Raw genomic sequence first — 18,797 nt, 5'->3', positions numbered from 1 at the left:
AAGAGTTCACCTGGATTATTTTTCATTAAACCAGAGATAATACCTTAAAACTGCCTATGTTTTAAATAAACCATCTGTGCTTATATTTCCAATGAAAATACTGACACTTGCTCCAAGTTATAAACTATCTCTGTCAATTTTCCCCTAGTAATGAACCATAACCAAACTGTATGGTCGTGCACACACTTATATTCAATATCACATATCCAGGCATGGTCATTAAATGAAAAATATGCACTGTGAGGCCACACTAAAATAACACACCCTCAGAATACTCTATTGCAGAGGCATCCTGTACTTTCTTCTTCTACTTACTCTGTCAGCCGTCTTCTCTCAGCAAAGCTGATCACTGTCCCATTTGAAGAAATTTGCAGAGCAGGATGAGCTGTTTCTCTCAACAAGAGAAATCTGGTTCCTATTGCAGTTAAGAAAATAGGATTATAACATTGCCACGATGTCAAGTACTGTCCCTAGGCCAAGTCCCATATTTCAGATGTTAGTCTCCCTTGACCCTGACATCAAAATCCTCCACTCAGTGTTTTCAGATCCACAGTAAAAATTTCATAAGGCATTAGTGAATGCCAGTGCCTTTACTGGTACACCTCCTGTACCAGAGCTCGCTATGCTATGCAAAGTATGCTCCTTGCACCAGCAGCATCTACATCACCTGAAAATTAGTTAGAAATGCAGATCCCTGGGCCCCACCCCAGACCTATTGAATCAGAATCTGTATTTTAACAAGATCTCAGAAGATTCATGTGCACATTAAAGTTTGAAGATGCACTAGTATAACCTAAAGGAGTGGTTCTAACAGTGGAAGGTAGAAGCACCATATTGGGACTGCAGGGAAAACATTTCTAGGCAGGCAGCCCTGATGTCTTCTCTTTATAAAAATCAGGCTGTCCCTAACTACATCATAAACAAGGCACATACAAAAATCTTTGCTGGTTTAGCAAATTACTTAATGTGCCACCCTCAATTTTGTGGCATCCTTGGGTCTAGGATAAAATAATAAAATGATAGCCTTTCTATTCCTCAGTTCTTTTCACAATAATTGAGGAGAGCCAAACATTTTTTTGGTGGCATCATCTGGGTATTTTCTCCAAAATGTCATTGAACAGTTTTATCACCTCCTTGAGTTATTCATTCACTCGACAAACGTTAATTGGCACAACAATGTGGTAAACACAAACAAACACAAAAATAAGACTGGAAGCTTGTTCATAAAGTTCACAATGTAATAAAATAAGAATACTCCCATCCCACACAGACTCAAAACATATCCACAAATTATAACATATTGTGAGGCAAACAAGAATCGTCTGGAGAGATTAAAAATACACATCAGAGCCCATCTTCAGATCAATTAGATCAGGAGCTCCAGTATTTTTTAAGTACCCTGACAGACTGCTAATGGGTAGCCAAGGGTGAGAACCTCTAAAAGAAACATCTTGACCTCTGCCCATTCTTGGGTCTTCATGCCAGCAGTTTGGAGCCTTTAAGAAGTTGTCTTTGAGGATGTCTTCTCTGGATAGTGGAAGGGAAGGAATGGGAATGCTTAGGATACTTCAGTGAGTACAAAGGAGAAAGTACCTCTGGTGGAAATGAGGGCAGCTTCACTCTGTTCGCTTGTCCCAAAAGCATTGATGGCTCTCACGTAGAAAAAGTAATTATCATTGGGCTGGAGGTTAACTTTCAGCTGAAGTCCTTTAATTCCAGAGAAAGATCTAAATACAAAGGAAGAATAATTTTAAATATCATGACACTGCTAAATGACTCATCATATTTCAATCCTAGCGTGAATGAACATCTTTTATTAGTAAAAAATAACTCATTTTTTCCCTTTATGACCACCAGAGTTAGCAACAAGATTCTACAAGATGTTCATTGTCCACTAAGATTAATTTATCAAATCATTTCTACCTTCGTCAACTTTTGCCCAATATATGGCTTCCAGAATGCTCTTTGAAATAAAACAAGACAAACTTTTCTTCTTTAATTCAGAAAATAGACAATCGGTTTATAATATATAAAGAATATATTATTTTATTTATCAATTTCTGGCACAGAGGGCACTTTTGGATGAAGATGATGTTAAAACAATCTACAACACAAAGGACGCTAATTGTCTCATTAACAGATCTGAACAGTGGAAAACTTAAGGTGAATGATGGCTTTGTACGTGGTCATCATGCCAAAGTTATAGAAACCAAAAATCACTAAAGAAGACAATATCTTTTAAGGGAAGTTTAATTCTGACAAAAAAAGAAGAGAATTCTAATTGCCAAATAAAATCCCCAGAGTACTCTTCCTAAATCTCCCATTTACATTAAAAGAAAACTGCTGGTAGTGGTATCTAACTGGTGGCAGGTTTGGCAAGTACATGGTAACAGCCCAACCATTTACACACTAATGGACTTGCTGGATTTGAGGATGGAGCTCTCCGGAGTTGCCAGCCAGTTGGAATATTTTGTACCTCTTTTTCTCTTTTTTTCTGTTTTCTCTTTAATCTGCTTGATGTCATGGCCTAGAGCATCTATACAAATAAAGTACACAAATAGTCTCCCTTTTGGCCTCCATTTGGAGAAGCTCTGGAGAGAGTTACAAGTTAGGCTCCTTACTAATGTACAAATTTCTAACCCAAGCGCTAAAGAACCGGGGCCCTGCTCCCAGAAGATGTGCACTGACAACAGTAGTTCAAGAGCCTCCATGTTTGTTCTCGGACGGATAGTGTTTTATATCTGTTTTGCTGCTAATGAATGTACCACAAAAATATTGGAATCACAGAATGGCCACTGTTCATCTGCAGATGGATTTTTTTTTCAGATTATTTGTACTTTTGATTTATCTCACTTCTCACTACCTACCTTAAAGAATAAAATGAAGAACCAGGTAATGGAAAAAGCATCATTGACTCAGAAAACAAATGAATTTAGAAGGTTTTAAAAGCATAAAATTTGTACAAAATAACAATCCCTCCCCCTACCCCTGGCCCCAATTTCTCAAAGCACAAAAACTCCCAGTGTGTTCCTCAGAAGGAAATGGGAGGGGAGGAGGGCAGCCTAGGTCTATTTGTGTATCTGCTATTTAGTGTCTGTGTCTGGAAAAGGTCAGCGTAAACCCCTCCAAGGTTACTGGTTGTTATTTCAGAATCTACCACCTGACCAGGACCTCAGAGAGTACTATCTTTAGATGTGCTGAGAATGGACAGACACAATTAAGCCACATGTTCACTGACAACTATAGATACTTCAGTTAATTAATGAAAAATATGTCCTATGACTGAAAATGTGATTCTTGACTAATATCTAGAATATTATTCTGGGGTAGATGTATTGCTTATTTTGAATTGATAACTAAGGAAATGTTTTAAATTTACATTAATTATAATATATTTTAATTATTATGATATAATATAATATAATTATGATAAAATTACTGTCTCAATAAGCACACTCCAGTCTGAACTGAATTTCAGACTTCATTCACTCATTAAATAAATACTTATTGATCACTTATCATGTGTTCAGATACTATCTCTGCTGGAGGGGGAAGTGGCAGGGATAAGTGAGGAAATTTCATCTCTAGAAACTGGATAGAACATACTGACTTTATTTTGTAACAATGCAGTTATTAAATGCCAAAGATGCCGTTTTTTCGGGGCAAGCGTTTGCCCTTAAGTTTTATGAAGTCTGTCAAGGAGAAAATTCCATATATATACTCAACCGCATGCTATGTTTTATCACTCATTTAAAGAATAAAGTTTTACAAGGTACCAAAGCCAAAACATGAGATCAGATCCCTGCTTTCAATGCGTGAACAGGTCATGCAGACTTGAAAAATATGTACAATGCCCTCACCGAATCTGTGAAATAAAAGCACCAGGCATGAAAACAAAAGTAGTATGAAATGTAGTGGAGTTTTATTGTTTACAAATTGCCATTTTATGCACAAGAACCAAGAACAAAGAAAAAAACATCAGATTCAAATAGTTCATTTCCATATCTATTCTGCCTGACCTCACTTAAATGCCACAAAAGTCTTCACGTCAGCCATTCCTGCTTTTTAGACAAATGAAAACTTCAAAAAAATTTGGAATTTGAAATCTAAAGAGTGGCATTCTTCTATAGATTGTAATTTTTTATTTCAAAAACAAAAACTCACCATAATTGCAACTGAATCCACATGACTTATAATGAGCTTTGGAGCTTTCAGTAGAATTCAAATTCACAGAATATCCAAAGTGAGGTAAGTGATTAGACAGCGAATGAAATCAAATGAAACCAAGTTGTTGGTGCTGAGGTAAGAAGGGATTTTTAGTTTTATCAATAATATGACCAATCAATGTTAGAAGTCTAGAACCAATAATAAAATTCAAAAGACAATAAGAAAAATGAATCAAAAAGTCTCATTTTGGGTAATAAGTATGGGATTCTTCCTACAAATGCCATAGTGCAGTGGAAAGAGATGACTTTATATGTGTAGTTTACAGGAATGTGAGGGCAAGGAAGCATCTAGAAACCCTGACACATCAGCCAATTAGCTGATGGCGGTGGAGCATAAGCATATCATAGAGTACAGTCATAGAGTTTGTGCCTAGTAGGCCTTCAAAGGACTCTCAACCTACTTCTACTTATCTCTCCACTGATAGGACAAAGGACATTTGTTAAACTCCAATGCTGTGAAGCAGAAAGGAATGATTTAATGGAGACTTACTGTTTCCTCAGAAGTCTGAAGGGCTGTATTGTGAATGAGAATGGTCTCCTCTTCTGGTTTTTTCAGAGGGCAAACAACTGAAGCCACTAAAATGCTGATGTCTGCCTAATATAATGAAGGCCTTTCTAACTTGAGTCCTTTCATTCTTTAGTTTTTGCAAGGAATGATTGAAAAGTTTGCCGCAACTAACCATGGACAATGGAGCAAGAATCATTTTAAATGGAAACTGAAACATATCTTTATGAAGTAAAAAACCATTAGGAGCCTAACATTCAATGGAAAAAATACTAAAAACATTCCCATTAAGTCAGAGAGACAGACATGTGGTTAAAAAGAATTGGGAGGTAGGAGGTAAAATCGTTGCCATATGCAGATGATTTGACTGTTTATCTAAAAAATTCAAGAAAATCACCTGAAAAACTCTGACATAATAAGAAAATTCAGTAAGATGGCTAGGAGTGAAACTAACATAAGAAATCAAAAGGCTTTGCATATTAATAACAACCAGATAAAAAAAATAATACAAAAGAATAACCTTATTTAAATAGTGGTACCACAAAAAGGCCTTGATAGCCAAAGCAATCTTGAGAAAGAAGAACAGAGTTGGAGGTATCACACTCCTTGATTTCACACTATACTACAAAGCTGTAGTAATCAAAACAGTATGGTACTGGCACCAAAAAAAGAGACATAAATCAATGGAACAGAATAGAGGGCCTAGAAAAAAATTCCCCCCTTTTTTGTTCATTTATTTTCCATTAAGGAGGGCCCGGAATACACGAGAAAAAGACAGTCTCTTCAATAAATGGTGTTGAAGAAACTGGACATATGCATGCAAAAAATAAAACTGGACAACTTTCTTACAACATATACAAAAATAAACTCAAAACGGAATAAAGACTTAAGTTTAAGACTTGAAACCATAAAACTCCTATAAGAAAACATGGGCAGCAAACTCTATGACATTGGTCTTAGCAATATTTTGCAGGGGATATAGCTACTTGGGCAAGGGCAACAAAAACAAAACTAAACAAAATCAAGGGATTACATTAAACTAAAAAGCTTTTGCACAGCAAAGGAAACCATCAACAAAACAAAAAGACAACTTACTGAAGAGAGAAGATATTTGTAAATAATATACCTGATAAGGAATTAATATCCCAAATATATAAAGAAGTCATACAAGAAAACATAAAAAAAATCCAATTAAAAAATGGACAGAGGGCACTGGCTGCATTCTCCTCCTAGATAGGGTAAGCTTCCTCTGTGCCCTTCCGGCGCCTGCCTTGTGTGCAACACCCAATGTGAAAGCCCAAAACAAACTAGCCTATTTGTGTCTGTCCTTCTGGTGAGTGGTCTCGGTTTCCTTATGAAACTTAGAGGGCCAGTGCTTCTAAAACTTTAATGTGTTAATCACCAGGAGATCTTTCAAAATACAGATTCTGATTCTGCAGGCCTAGAGTGGGGGTAGAGTCCGCATTTCTAACAAGCCCCAAAGTGATGCCCAAACTGCTGGCCTGGTAATGAACTTGAGTTGCAGGGGCAAAAGAATTTGATTTTCTGAATACTAAGGGAATTTAAAGACTTTACAGCCTGGCCAAGTTGGTGGTTTCTCTTCAACATGTCTACCTAATCATTAACTTCCTGACTGAGTAAGGAGTAAGATGTTCACTGCCTCCTAACTGCCCACTCCAGTATTACAGCTCTGGTAATTTTTACATTATGTGAAGTACAACACTGTAGTTTATAGTGTAAAATAGTGGTCAAGTCCTCAGGCTTTGGAATGATACAGCTTAGATTCTGGCTATGTAACTTTAGGAAGGTTATCTAAACTCATCCCCTCCCTGTTCCATGAACTGAGGATAATAAAAGTATCTACTTCACAGGTATTTTGTGTAGAGGAAATGGAATCACTTATTTGAAACATTTAGTGTTATGCCTGACCCATATGAAAAGCACTATAAAAGTTGGCTCTCTGTTAATTTTAGCATTAGTATTGAATTCAGAGCATGAAAATGGAAAAAAAAATGGGCAGAGGTTCTGAACAGACATTTCACCAAAGAAGACATTCAGATGGCCAATAGACACATGAAAAGATGCTCAATATCATTAATCATCAAGGACAAGCAAATTAAAACCACAATGAGCTATGACTTCACACTTTTCAGAATGGCTATTATCAAAAAGTCAACAAATAAGTGTTGGCAAAGATATGAAAAAAAGGGAAACTTTGAACACTATTGGTGGGAGTATACTATGGAAAGTAGTATGGAGAGTCCTCAAAAAATTAAAAAATAGAACTACTATATTACCTAATGATTTCACTTCTGGGTATTTACCCAAAGAAAACAAAAACAGTAATTTAAAAAGATATGTGCACCCCTATATTCACTGCAGCATTATTTACAATAGCCAAGATATGAAAGCAACCTGGGTGCCCACTGAGAGATGAATGGATACACACACACACGCACGCTGGCACTGGAATATAACTCAGCCACAAAAAGAATGAAATTTTGCCAACTGCAACCACATGGGTGGACCTAGAGGGTATTATGCTAAGTGAAATAACTCAGACAAAGACAAATACCATGATTTCATTTATATGTGAAATCTAAAAAAAAAAAAAAAAATGACTCAGATACAGAAAACAAACTAATGGTTGTTAGAGAGGGTGCGGGGACTGGGTGAAAAAAGGTGAAGGAAATTAAGAGGTATAAACTTCCAGTTATAAAATAAACAAATCACAAGTATGTAATGTACAACTTAGGAAATATAGTTAATAATATTCTATTAACTTTGTACAGTAACAGATGGTTACTAGATATCTTGTGATTGCTTCATAAGGTATATAAATGTTGAATCATTATGTTGTACACCTGAAACTAATATAATATTGTATGTCAACTATCCTTTAATAAAAAAAGAATAGTGGCAAATATAACAAAAATTTATAAATTTATATGAAGAACAATTTTTAAAATGATACTGAGGGAAAACACACGAAAGACTTGAATAAAAGGAAAGGCATATCAGTTCTTGGATAGGAAAATGCAATATCATAAAAATTCCATTTCTCCCTAAGTTAATCTATCAATTTAATATGATCTCTAAAAATACCAAATTGTCAGGGGCAGGGAGGTGCCAGATTTAGCATCACAATCTGATTCTAAAGACTAGATAAAAATCAACTGAGCAAATAGGAAAACAAAAGTCATGAAGGGGCAACCTAACCTACCAGAAACTCTAAATTACAAAGCTGTAATAATGAAAACTGCAATAATACTGAGGCATAAATAGATGGATCGATGGAATAGGTTATAAAGGTCAGGAATAGAGCCAAATACATAGTTATATAATAAAGGAAACATTTCAAGTCAGAAGGGAAAATGATGGGTTTTCTTGTCAGGACAGCTGGATAGCCATACTGAAAAAAAGTAAAGTGCATTTTCTACTTCACTTCCTCTGCTGAAATAAATTCCAGATTACAAAAGATCTAGTTTTTAAAAATAAAATCATTAGATATTACCAAAAAATGAGAGAATATATATACATATGGAGAGAGAAGGGATTTAAAGATGTTTAAATGTTTTAAAAACTAAAAGCTATTTTTAAAAGAGTGATAATTCAACTAACTTAACATTAAAAAATATGCATAGAAAAATATTTGCAATTCATATCATAGATGAGAGCTAATGTTTTAAAAAGAAACAGAGTTTCTATAAATCGTTAAGAAAAAAATACTACAATCTAACAGGAAAAAATGAGTAAAGGCAATGAAGAGTTCATAGAACAGGAAGTACATGGCTCCAAAACATATGAAAAAAATAAGTCAGTTTAATAATAGAAATACACAATTAAACTATAATAAGAGTCTATTTTCTACTTATCGATTGTCAATGACCAAAAGTTTTATCACTTTTTTATCAAAAGTTTTATCACCAATGTAGGCAAGTGTAAACGGCCTCTATGGAGACAATTTGATAACATCTATCAAAATTCAAAATGTACATACCTTTTAACCAGTCATTCTACTTTTAGGAAGTTATCCTACAGATATACTTGGGTACGTCTGAAATATTACACGCACAAGGCCTTTTTCTGCAGCATTGTTTGAGAATGAAAACAACATAAACACTTCTCAATTGGTCAAGTAAGTTCAATTATATTCTTAAAACAGAATACAATGGAATTGTTTTTTAAAATGAGACAGTTCCATATGTACTGATATAGGACATCAACCAAAAAATATTTTTAAACAAGAACAGCAAGGTGGTGGAAATATGTATATAGTATGCTACAATTTGTTGAAAAAATATAGATGCTTGTATATGCACAGACTATCTGAAAAGATAAGTATGAATCAGGTAATATTTATTGCCTCTGCAGAGGAGAATTGAGTAGGCAAAATATAGGTAGAAAAGAGACTTAATTTTCATTGTATTCTCTTTTGCATCTTTTAAATTTGTACCATATGTACACGTTATCTATCCAAAATTAATTAAATAATTTACTTTCAGAGCTATAGTACAAGCTTAGGAGTTCAGGAGTGGATTGACTGTTTTGCAGAGTGCACATTAGTTTGAACTTTGTGAAGTAGCTTCACTAAAAATTTGATAATTCAACAATTATTTGGAATGGAAGGAAGGGATGCGCTAGAGGTAACCTGAAGGACTAATAACCATGAGGAATGGTTGTTGTCTGCACTGCCATGTCTAACACCTTGATCTAACCATGTTTTCTCCCAGAGGAGGGGCGTGGCATATTTACAAACAATATGGAGGAATCCAGTGCCATGGCTCTTAAAGCAGCCTACGATGGTGTTGTCACTGCGGTGCACAACAGATGGCTAAGTATGAATTGTTTTTTAAAAACACAGTGGGCTCTTACTGGCATTCCTGTTGCAGCATCAACATTCAGCCAGTCAGTCAACACCATTTAATGTGAATTGTGAACAGAGTACACTGCAGTACCCTGAGGGAGTAAAGGAGTGATCCCCAAACCTGGCTGGGCACATTAGACCTTCTGAATCAAAATCTACTAAGAGAGGCTTATGATTCTAAACTTTAACAAGCATCTCAGTTGATTTTTATGATTAGTTAGGTTTGGGAAACATAATCATAAGAAGTATGGGGTGAGTAGAGGGGTAGGAGGAACAGGAAAAAGAAGAAAAATCCATGAAACATAAAGTAACATTAACTAACTATAAATATGGAATTTTTTTGTTTTAGATGAAAAATTTGGTTAAATCAGGATTAAGAATAAAATTCTTTATATATTTATTTTCTTTTTTAAAAAAAACTTGGCAAATAAAAATATTTGAATAGGACTATTTTTCTTTTGATAAATGGGGATACTATGAGACTCAGTTTTAACTAAATATCATTATTAGTTCATAATAGTGTAAAAACATAACATGAGGGCTAAATGCTGCTGAGAATCGGATTCAGATTTTCCTGTAATTAGAGTCTCACAAAATCAAAGTGAGCCAAGGATTCCAGCAGAAGGATACTGGGTTTCTGATTTCTCTCTAGTTACCCTCAAAAGCCTGAATGATGCCATTTATATTTCAGACTGAGAATCCCAGGAGCCTAGTAACATTCATTCCTCTGCAACCTCTAATCTCTCCTGTACCACTCCAAGGCCACATATGTGGACAATTACTTGAGGTCCCATAGAACTACCTGCACAGAATGGTGATTTAACATTATGCTTTCAGATCTCACTTAAAAAAGGGTTGCATAGGAAATGTTTTTTCATCCTTTGTAAAACTGCTCTTAAAGACAATTATTATTATCTTGTTCAATAGTCTTTACATAAAGATCTACGTGAAAAATTCATCTTAGAGCTGAATGTCAAGAAATATAATTGTCTCTTAGTGAAATGTTGTGCTTTCTTTTTAAAAAGAGAAGAGTTATGTAATCTCTTTCCCCCTCTTGCTCTCTCCCCCTCCCTCCTGTTTTCACCTTAGCTGCCAGGAAGTTCAGATTTAAATTTTATGTTCCATCTAGGTACTGTTCTCAACCTGTGGTTTCTGATACAATCTCCTCGCCCCTGCATTATCTGGCTCTTGTTCTTACAGGGTTGTTTTTAATGGTTCTATTATGTCTGGGTCTTTTATTGTTAGCAACCTGAATACTTTTGGAAATTGACAGAACTTAAGTTAGAAGTGAAGGAACAGTTTGGGTTTCCATTGACTGGGGTTTTACTATATAATCAGGAGGTATATAGGATTTTAAATGATCGAAGTTAAATAGATTCAGTTGGGAAGAAAGATTTAGGAAAAGCCGAATGCCAAGGATACTGGGGGCAGGAAAGGAATCATTTTCATATTACTCACTCTCCCAAGGGCTCCTTGCAGAAGGATGTTACAACTTGGGTCAGGAAACCAACACTATATAAAGATCGGCTATTAGCTCATAATTACTTAATGAATTTTAGCCCAGTCATGTCAGTGACCCTCCTGTCATCCTGTGAAGCAAGCACGGGGCAAGAATGACTGTCTCCTTTACCCACAGATTGCAGAAAAGGTCAAATCACTTTCCATTAACCACTGGTCAGTCATCAGCTACCCAGCTAAAAGCTTAGTACAAGGTTTCTTAAAAAAGAAAGAAATGCTGGAATTTTTTTATCTCTGTTCAGCCACTAAGTTCACTAGCAAACTCACCCTTATTTGCCCTTATTTTACAGATGGCACGGCAGGTGTCCCCAGCTGGAACACTCAATTGTGACAGACAGTTCTGTTCTTGCTCCAACATGTGTGGCCCCAAAAGCTTGAAGTGGGAGGAAAGTGAGCTCACAGGTCCAGCACCTAGAGCCCAACACCCCCAAACCACAAGGGTCTCCCCGTCCACAGTCTTGGTCAGAGCTGGGAAGCAGGAAGTTCACTACCAACTACTTTTGAACCATATTGAGTCTCACAGATTTGTCATTCAGTACACAGCTTCTCTCTGTGCAGCCCACACAGCTAATCCCTGTACTATATTTCTCTCAGTTTTCCCTCCTCCACCCACAGTTCTGCTGACTTCTCTCCACACAGGAGAGACAGAACAGCTGAGGAAACAGCCGAGCCGTGGAAAATTTTTGAAAGTGTCTTGAGCCCACCCAACCTGAGGAGAGCATTCAAAGAAAAACAGGAAAGGGCGAGTAGGAGCTCCCTCAGCCCCCGCACACAAGCCGGGGATTGTCACTCCCGCCCACCCCCAATCCCAACTGGGGCCCGACTGCTGGGACCAAGCCATCGGGCCCACACACAAAAATATGCAAATGTGTTTTCTGTGAGGATTATGGAATGGAGGCAATTGCTTGGCTCTTTCAGACACCACGTCATGGAACTTGGGGACACAGTAGGCTCATTCCGTTTAAACACCCACCATAAGAGTTCAACCAGCACCTCTGATCTTAAATTGAAATAAACAGAGGCCATCATACTAGGAGAATAAACCACAGGTCTTAAGATGGATGTTCTGGCAACCAAAATTAGATTCTCTAATCTAAGGAGTAATCAATGCCTTTGTGTATATGTATGTGTGTGTTCATATTCCTCATCCTTTTCTCCCTTCTTTTCATTTCCTTCAACTTCCTTCCTATTCCAGATCGGAGCTTTTAAGGTTGTCTGTTTTTTCAAGGATTGGGTGAGAGAAAAAGATGTGAACCCATTTCATTCTTAGTTCTCTTTAGTTTCTCTCTCTTTTGCTAGAGATCCTAGCCAGTTGGATGACTTGAAGTTGTGAAGGGCAAAAAGAGATTGGCTAATCCCATCATTCATCTACTCATTCATTCACATGAATATCTACACAGATAAGGTCCCCACCTTCACTGAGCCATGTCAAAAAGAAGTAATCTTTGATCCCCCTTATTCCCCTGAAATAGCCTCTGGATCAATTTTTAGATCTGGTTTAGTATAGGGTTTTTGCATAGAACCTAGAACTTACTTAAGGGCTACAGAAATAATGGATGAACAAGATTATAAGTGCCCTTTACTATCAGTGATCCATGAAAAGGTTTCCAGCCTACAGATTAGACTAGTCCTATATTCTAGTTAAGTATCCAAGCACTAAAATTAACTCATTCACCATTCTTTACTTTGTTGGCACAGTTTATTTTTTTCCCATTTTTAATAAGAGATTATCGTGAGAGCTGGCCGAACTTTTCTTATTAGTGTCAGCATTATGTGTTCAATGCTAATTGATATTTACCTATTCAGGTAACACATGTTTACTGAGTAGCTACAATAAGCCAAACACTATCCTAGGCACTGAGGCTGAAACTTTACATAATGATCCCTTCATGGAGTCAGCAAGTGAGTGAGATCAGACAATCCTTGGCTTGCTGTTCTTTCCAAGACACAAAATAACTTTAATTACGCACTGCTGGGCAGAAAACCAAAGTAAAGAATGTGGTTCTAAATAATGGAAAAGTAAGGATTGTTTGCATTTGTTGACTAGAGGTGATCAAGTTTTGAGGTTCTTTGTTTATCGATTCTATTGTCTGACTAGCTGTCTACAACTGACATCTTAGAGACTGAGCAATATAGGTTAGTTAATGTTTTGTAGAGTTTTGAACCATCAGATACTGTAAGGAAAGTTTTAGAGTTGGTTGTAAGAACCAGATGATCAAAAGACTTAAGACACATGGCCACTCCGGAAGAGCAGAATTTCCCTTCTGTCTTGAACTCCTAAATCGGAGAACCAAAAGAAATACAAATGACTTTTGCAGCCCTGGGCATCTGAGATTAAGGATGAATTATTTTATAGTCTGTTAATGCCAACCTGGGGTATAAGGCATTCAGGCTTCTGTATCAATGAGGGATGTCTCTGATGGTGCATCAGCAATAGACTTAGCAAATAGGCAGCTTAGTGATTTGTGGTCAACAAAATGTTGCTTTCTTCAAAAAATTATCTACTGTTAGACCAGCGGGAATCCAAAGACTCGAACGTCATCCCTGGGCTATGGATTGGATATACCATTCCACCTCCTGGCACTGAGGGGTCTTTTAGCACTTAATTGGAAAATAGCTACATCTCCAACACAGCTCCAAACTATCAACAAGGCTCTGTATGTGGAATTTCCCTTCATTTCTAAACTTGCTGGACTATATCCATTCAATAATAAAGGATGCTTGTATTGTTCCATAACTACTATAAACATCTGCTTATCCAGCCTCTCAGATGTTCTCCTTCAACAAGAAAAATAAAAATGAACCCACTGGCAAAGTCTCAAATAGAACGAATAAACTAATGACAAGTCTTATGTTTTAATAAGCTCAACTTTTGTCTTAGTGAAATTGGTAGATGGCCATTGTTCCCCTACAAATGGAAATGCCATTTGTTTCTTTGGCTTTGATAGAAGGATTTATTTGGAATGCATTGTTCATTGTTGATATCAAATAGAATTTTGTGGTTTTTTTTTTTTTTTTTAGGACCCCGGAATGATCAGAGGAAGAAAAAACATTAATCAAAGGGGTTCTGAATGGTTCTGCATTCTCTCTTTACATTTATGTTTTTCATATGACGAAGGAAACTAAGGATACACAATAGCTCCCAGTTGTCAGGCTCCATTGAGGTATGCTAACTCAGTTTACTTAAGGACATAAGTTTTCAAACTAGTGGAAAGAATAAGATAGATCTGAGTTTGAATACTGACTCCAAACTTTCACTCCATCATTTAATATCTTGGTCAAATGATTTAACCTCCCTGGGTCTAATTTAGTGGAAATCATTTCCTTCCTTCTAGGACTGTTGAAAGGGTTAAATGAGATTTAGCACAGTTCCTGGCATGTTGAAGGCCCTCAAATGGATGCCACTTCCCCTTCCGTCCCCCTTTCCCTTCTCCTTGTAGTCACGTTTATGAGACGACATCAGTTCCCTCAGTGACATATCTTCTAGGTCTCAGAGTTTCCAGATTTCTGTTGATTTAAGAATCCAACTGCACTGATATCATTTACGCAAATGCCAGCTGGAGAACTGATGCCATAACAAGGATAAGTCATTTCAGAACACTTCTTAAGTCTGATCTCGCCTTGGAAAGAACTAGATTTTCCTCACTGATGGTAAAGAATGGTTGGAGAGACTGCCTTGGGACTCAGGAACTTCTCATATAATGCTCTCATAGCATCCACAGTTTTTTGTAGAGAAGGTCCAGGACTCTCCTACGTGACATTAAATAAAGATTAGCAGCTTGGACTTTGAAACCTAACAAAACAATTTGAATCCCGATTGCCACTCACTAGCTGAGCAGCCTCTCAAAGCATCTGTTTTCTGTCATTGTTCTTGTGAAGGTTAAATAAGGTAATGTATATACATAAAGTATTTAGGAAATTGACTTGGCACATAGTAAATGCTCAATAAAAGTCAGTTATAATTTCTTTGTGTGTGTCTGTCTGCCTCTCCCACTCACTTTCTCTCTTTCTTCTCCCTTCCTCTGTCCTGGCCTGCATTCACCTCTCAGCCATTTGCTGAGCACTGAAGAGCCTTCCAGCAATTATCATGCTAAACAGAGATGTTGTTTCTTGTACATTTATTATGTTCTCACTTCTACTGAAATGCCTACATCCTCCCCTTACACACTCCACTCAACATTAATTCATTCTTTGATCATTATTTTGTGAAGTCTCTCTTTATATACTTGAAAGAAACTATAATTATTGCTCAGTCATATGAAACCTCACATCATAACTAAATAAATAGTTGTTGATTGATCATGAAGGTAAGCGCTTAATAAATACGCTTTATCAAAAAGCTGTCTAATTTCATACCATTATTTCTAAGTTTCATATCCTATAGAAATAATTTATCTCTAAATTTGGTTAAATAAAGCTAAAAATGTCTCTATCAAAAATATGAATATTAATAATGATGATCTGAATATTCGTCATGGAACATGAAGTTGCCCTATTGCCATGAAGTGAAGGTTAAGAAAACACTACCTCAGTAAATGAATTAACATTTACCAAATGTCCTTTCGATGCACAGGCCTTTTTTTGATAAATTTTAGCTTCATAATTTTATTGAGAGAGCTTTACATTTATTTTTTCCCACAAAGATCTCTAGATTCTTCATACTCTTAGAGAGGCAGGTATGTCTCTGTAATAATATATATGTAATTGGCTCCTTTGTATTAGCAATATATCACAGAGACATTCAAATTTACATTTTACATTTACACATACAAAAATGTGTTTACATTGTATACAAGGTCACTATCAGTTTCCTGAGTTAGCTGGTACCTATCCTAATATAACTACTAAAAAGTCCATAAAAAAAGCACAAAGCCTGTCTGATGACTCAAGTTCAATATACTTCAAAGCATTTTCCATTTTATTAAAATTCGCATATATTTTTCTTACAGAGGAGTTATTCTGCATTGTAGCATGTGTTTTATTACAAACTTGGAGTTCACTGATGAATAGTGATGGAGTTGCAAATCAAGTCTACTTAATTAGCTCTGCAGGATTTTAGGAAGCTTTTTTCCCTTCTGTGAGCATAAGCCTAGAGTTTAGCTTCGGGCCCTAAGCTGGGTTCCTGGCACCCCGGGCTCTCTCTATGGAGAAGTGGGGTCTCCCCATGGAGAGAGATCCTACCTGAGGCCCTCGCCTTCCGGAGAGTGCTGTCTGCAGTATTCCAGAGTATAGGTCTCAGTGGCCTCTGTGTTGGCAGGCCGCCATCGGATGGTGGCTGTGTTCCAACACACGGTACAGTCCTCAGCACAGATCACAGGGGTGGAGGGTGCTGTGGACAGAGAACCAAGTCAACTGCAGAGTAATCAAAGCCAGTTCTGCTTCCATGGTAACTTGGGCAGACTACTTGAACATGATTTCATTTTCATTTTTGATTAAAAAATACATTCTGGGTTAAAAACCCAAAAGGTATAAAAATTTATATAGTGAAAGTCTCTCTCCCACCTCTGCCTTCCAAACTGCCCAGTTTCCCCCCAACCCCAAACAGCTTCCACATTAGTTTCCTATAAACCCTACATATACAAGCAAATAAAAACAAAGATTCCTGTCCCTCTCCCTTTATACAAAGGTTAGCCATGATCTTGTCTTCCCAAAGTGCTCAATAAATATTTGTTTTAAAAGGCCAGAAGAAAACATAAAATGGTGGGAGTAAGTCATTTTTCCCCCCGAGGTAGTTACAATTATTTTAAAGGCAATGCGAACTTGGCTTATCCTATAACTGCTGCAGCCCTCTGTGAAAAGATGACATGTTAGGAATGTGTTCCCAGCTCCTACTATCACTGAGAAACCTTTTGGAGTTTTTCATATGATGAGGCCTGAGCTTCTTACCTTAGCAAACATGAACTCTATACACTAGCCCTTCTCACCTCATGTCTTTCTTCTCTTTATTTTTAAGTCAAAGAAATAATTCCAAATTTCTTTTTGTGTCCCGAGTGCTCTATACTGTTTCTTATCTTGATGCCTCTGCTCATAGGACTTCTTCAAATGAAATAGATCCCTTTAAAAATTTATTTCCTACTAATCCTTTAAAAGATTTCATTCGGCATCAGTTCTAGAAAGCCATTCCTGATTCTGCCCCTGACTCAGGTTGTCTCAGGTACCCCTCTGGGAGGTTCTTATAATAACCCATGCATAACTGGATCATAATCCTTACCACAAATTTTTTATTATCAGGTTTTCTACCTTCCTCACTTGACTATGAGCTTCTTGAGAACAGAAATCCACTCTTATTCATCATTGCATATCCAGCACTGTATAGCTCCCAGCACACGATAGGTGATTAATAAATGCTTATTAGTTGATCTTAAAAGTCTATGAAGAATTTAGTATTGCCTCCTAACAGCCTCTTAACATCTCCTTACCTGTTCTAAAAATTGCCCTTTCACTGGGCAGGCTACATCCGGTGAAGTTCACAGCCATTACCCATACTTGATAGCATCGGTCAGGTTCTAAATCTTCAAAAATGCAGTAGCTTTCTTTCACTGTCACTCTGTATTCTTCTACCAAGTCTAGCATAAAACACAATAAACTTTGAGGTTTCTTCCAAAGTTAATTGAAAGTTATAGTTACTGAAAAAATTGGTCTACTTTTTTCAGTGGAAACCCAAGCTGATCAACTTACAGATATCATTATATGAGAGCTAGCACTTTAGAATACACAAGAAAGCAATAGCATTCTGAAGAGATCATTAGAATGACATAGTATTACTTGTGAATACTTATCAGAAAACGATAGCGTATTAGTAAAATTCTGAGCTTCATATATCACAAGTAACTTATTTTAATAGCAAATACTAAAATTGCACAGTTTATGTTAGCTTAAATCTCAATAATACATTCTCAAGATAATTTCTAAGAAGAAATGCCAATATTTCAGAAGAATATGTAGTAAAACAAGGACAACCTCATGTTTTCTAAACTTATGATGACATAAAGCATCTTTACAGATTCATAAACTATTTTATTATTAAGTATGATTTTCAAAGTTTCAAATCCTGGTTCCTTCTCATGAATTCTAGAATTCTTTCAACTAGGGATTTCCACAATTTATAGAAATACTTAAATAACTTTTATAGGTCATGAACTATTCTAAGTAACCTGTTCAATTAAGATATTTCCTAAAATTCTCATGTTATTCTACTTTCAATATTTTAGTAGTAAATATTACTCAATAACATTCTTAACATCCGCCCCTTTGGGCCAATCTGATTATTCTTAGTGAAATTTTCTCTCCTTAAAAAGAACAATTTTCTTTTTTAAATTAGCTTACGGTGATTTCTGTTATCCTCCCTTATTACTCTTGAATGTCACATCTTCAAAATTCCTCCAGTTAAGAAACCCGGATTGTTTCCTTTTAAAGGAAATTTAGGAGCTTTTCAACTCAACAGTCTTCTTAATTGCATCTCTCTTTCCCAATTAGCTTACTTTCTGGATACAAAGCTTGATTTAAATAATGTCATAAGGACTTATACACTGAAAAAAACATTTCCCCTATAGCCTCTAAACTGTGACTGCAGTTTTCAATGGAATTATCCCTTCAAGCTAAGTTCTGTTACCCAGGACTTTTTTAAACAATGCACACCGTGTATGTTACTGGAGACCTACTTCACACAACACAGTATCAC

General features: G+C 36.4%; 1 protein-coding gene across 1 annotated transcript in view; it reads right to left on the bottom strand.

Moving 5' to 3' along the window:
• CMYA5 (cardiomyopathy associated 5) overlaps window positions 1-18,797 on the bottom strand; it is a 97,933-nt gene that overhangs the window by 8,087 nt on the left and 71,049 nt on the right. Inside the window, exons 10-11 of the mRNA XM_011377392.2 lie at window positions 1,594-1,727; window positions 316-415 (exon numbers count right to left, since the gene is read on the bottom strand). Coding sequence (XP_011375694.1) covers window positions 316-415; window positions 1,594-1,727 — 234 coding nt within the window. The remainder of the gene's footprint in view (window positions 1-315; window positions 416-1,593; window positions 1,728-18,797) is intronic.

This window comes from Pteropus vampyrus, unplaced genomic scaffold (genome assembly GCF_000151845.1).
Source record: "Pteropus vampyrus isolate Shadow unplaced genomic scaffold, Pvam_2.0 Scaffold11, whole genome shotgun sequence".
NCBI lineage: Eukaryota > Metazoa > Chordata > Mammalia > Chiroptera > Pteropodidae > Pteropus > Pteropus vampyrus.
The sequence above is the reverse complement of the archived record's forward strand: the minus strand, read 5'-3'. Positions and strand labels throughout refer to the sequence as shown.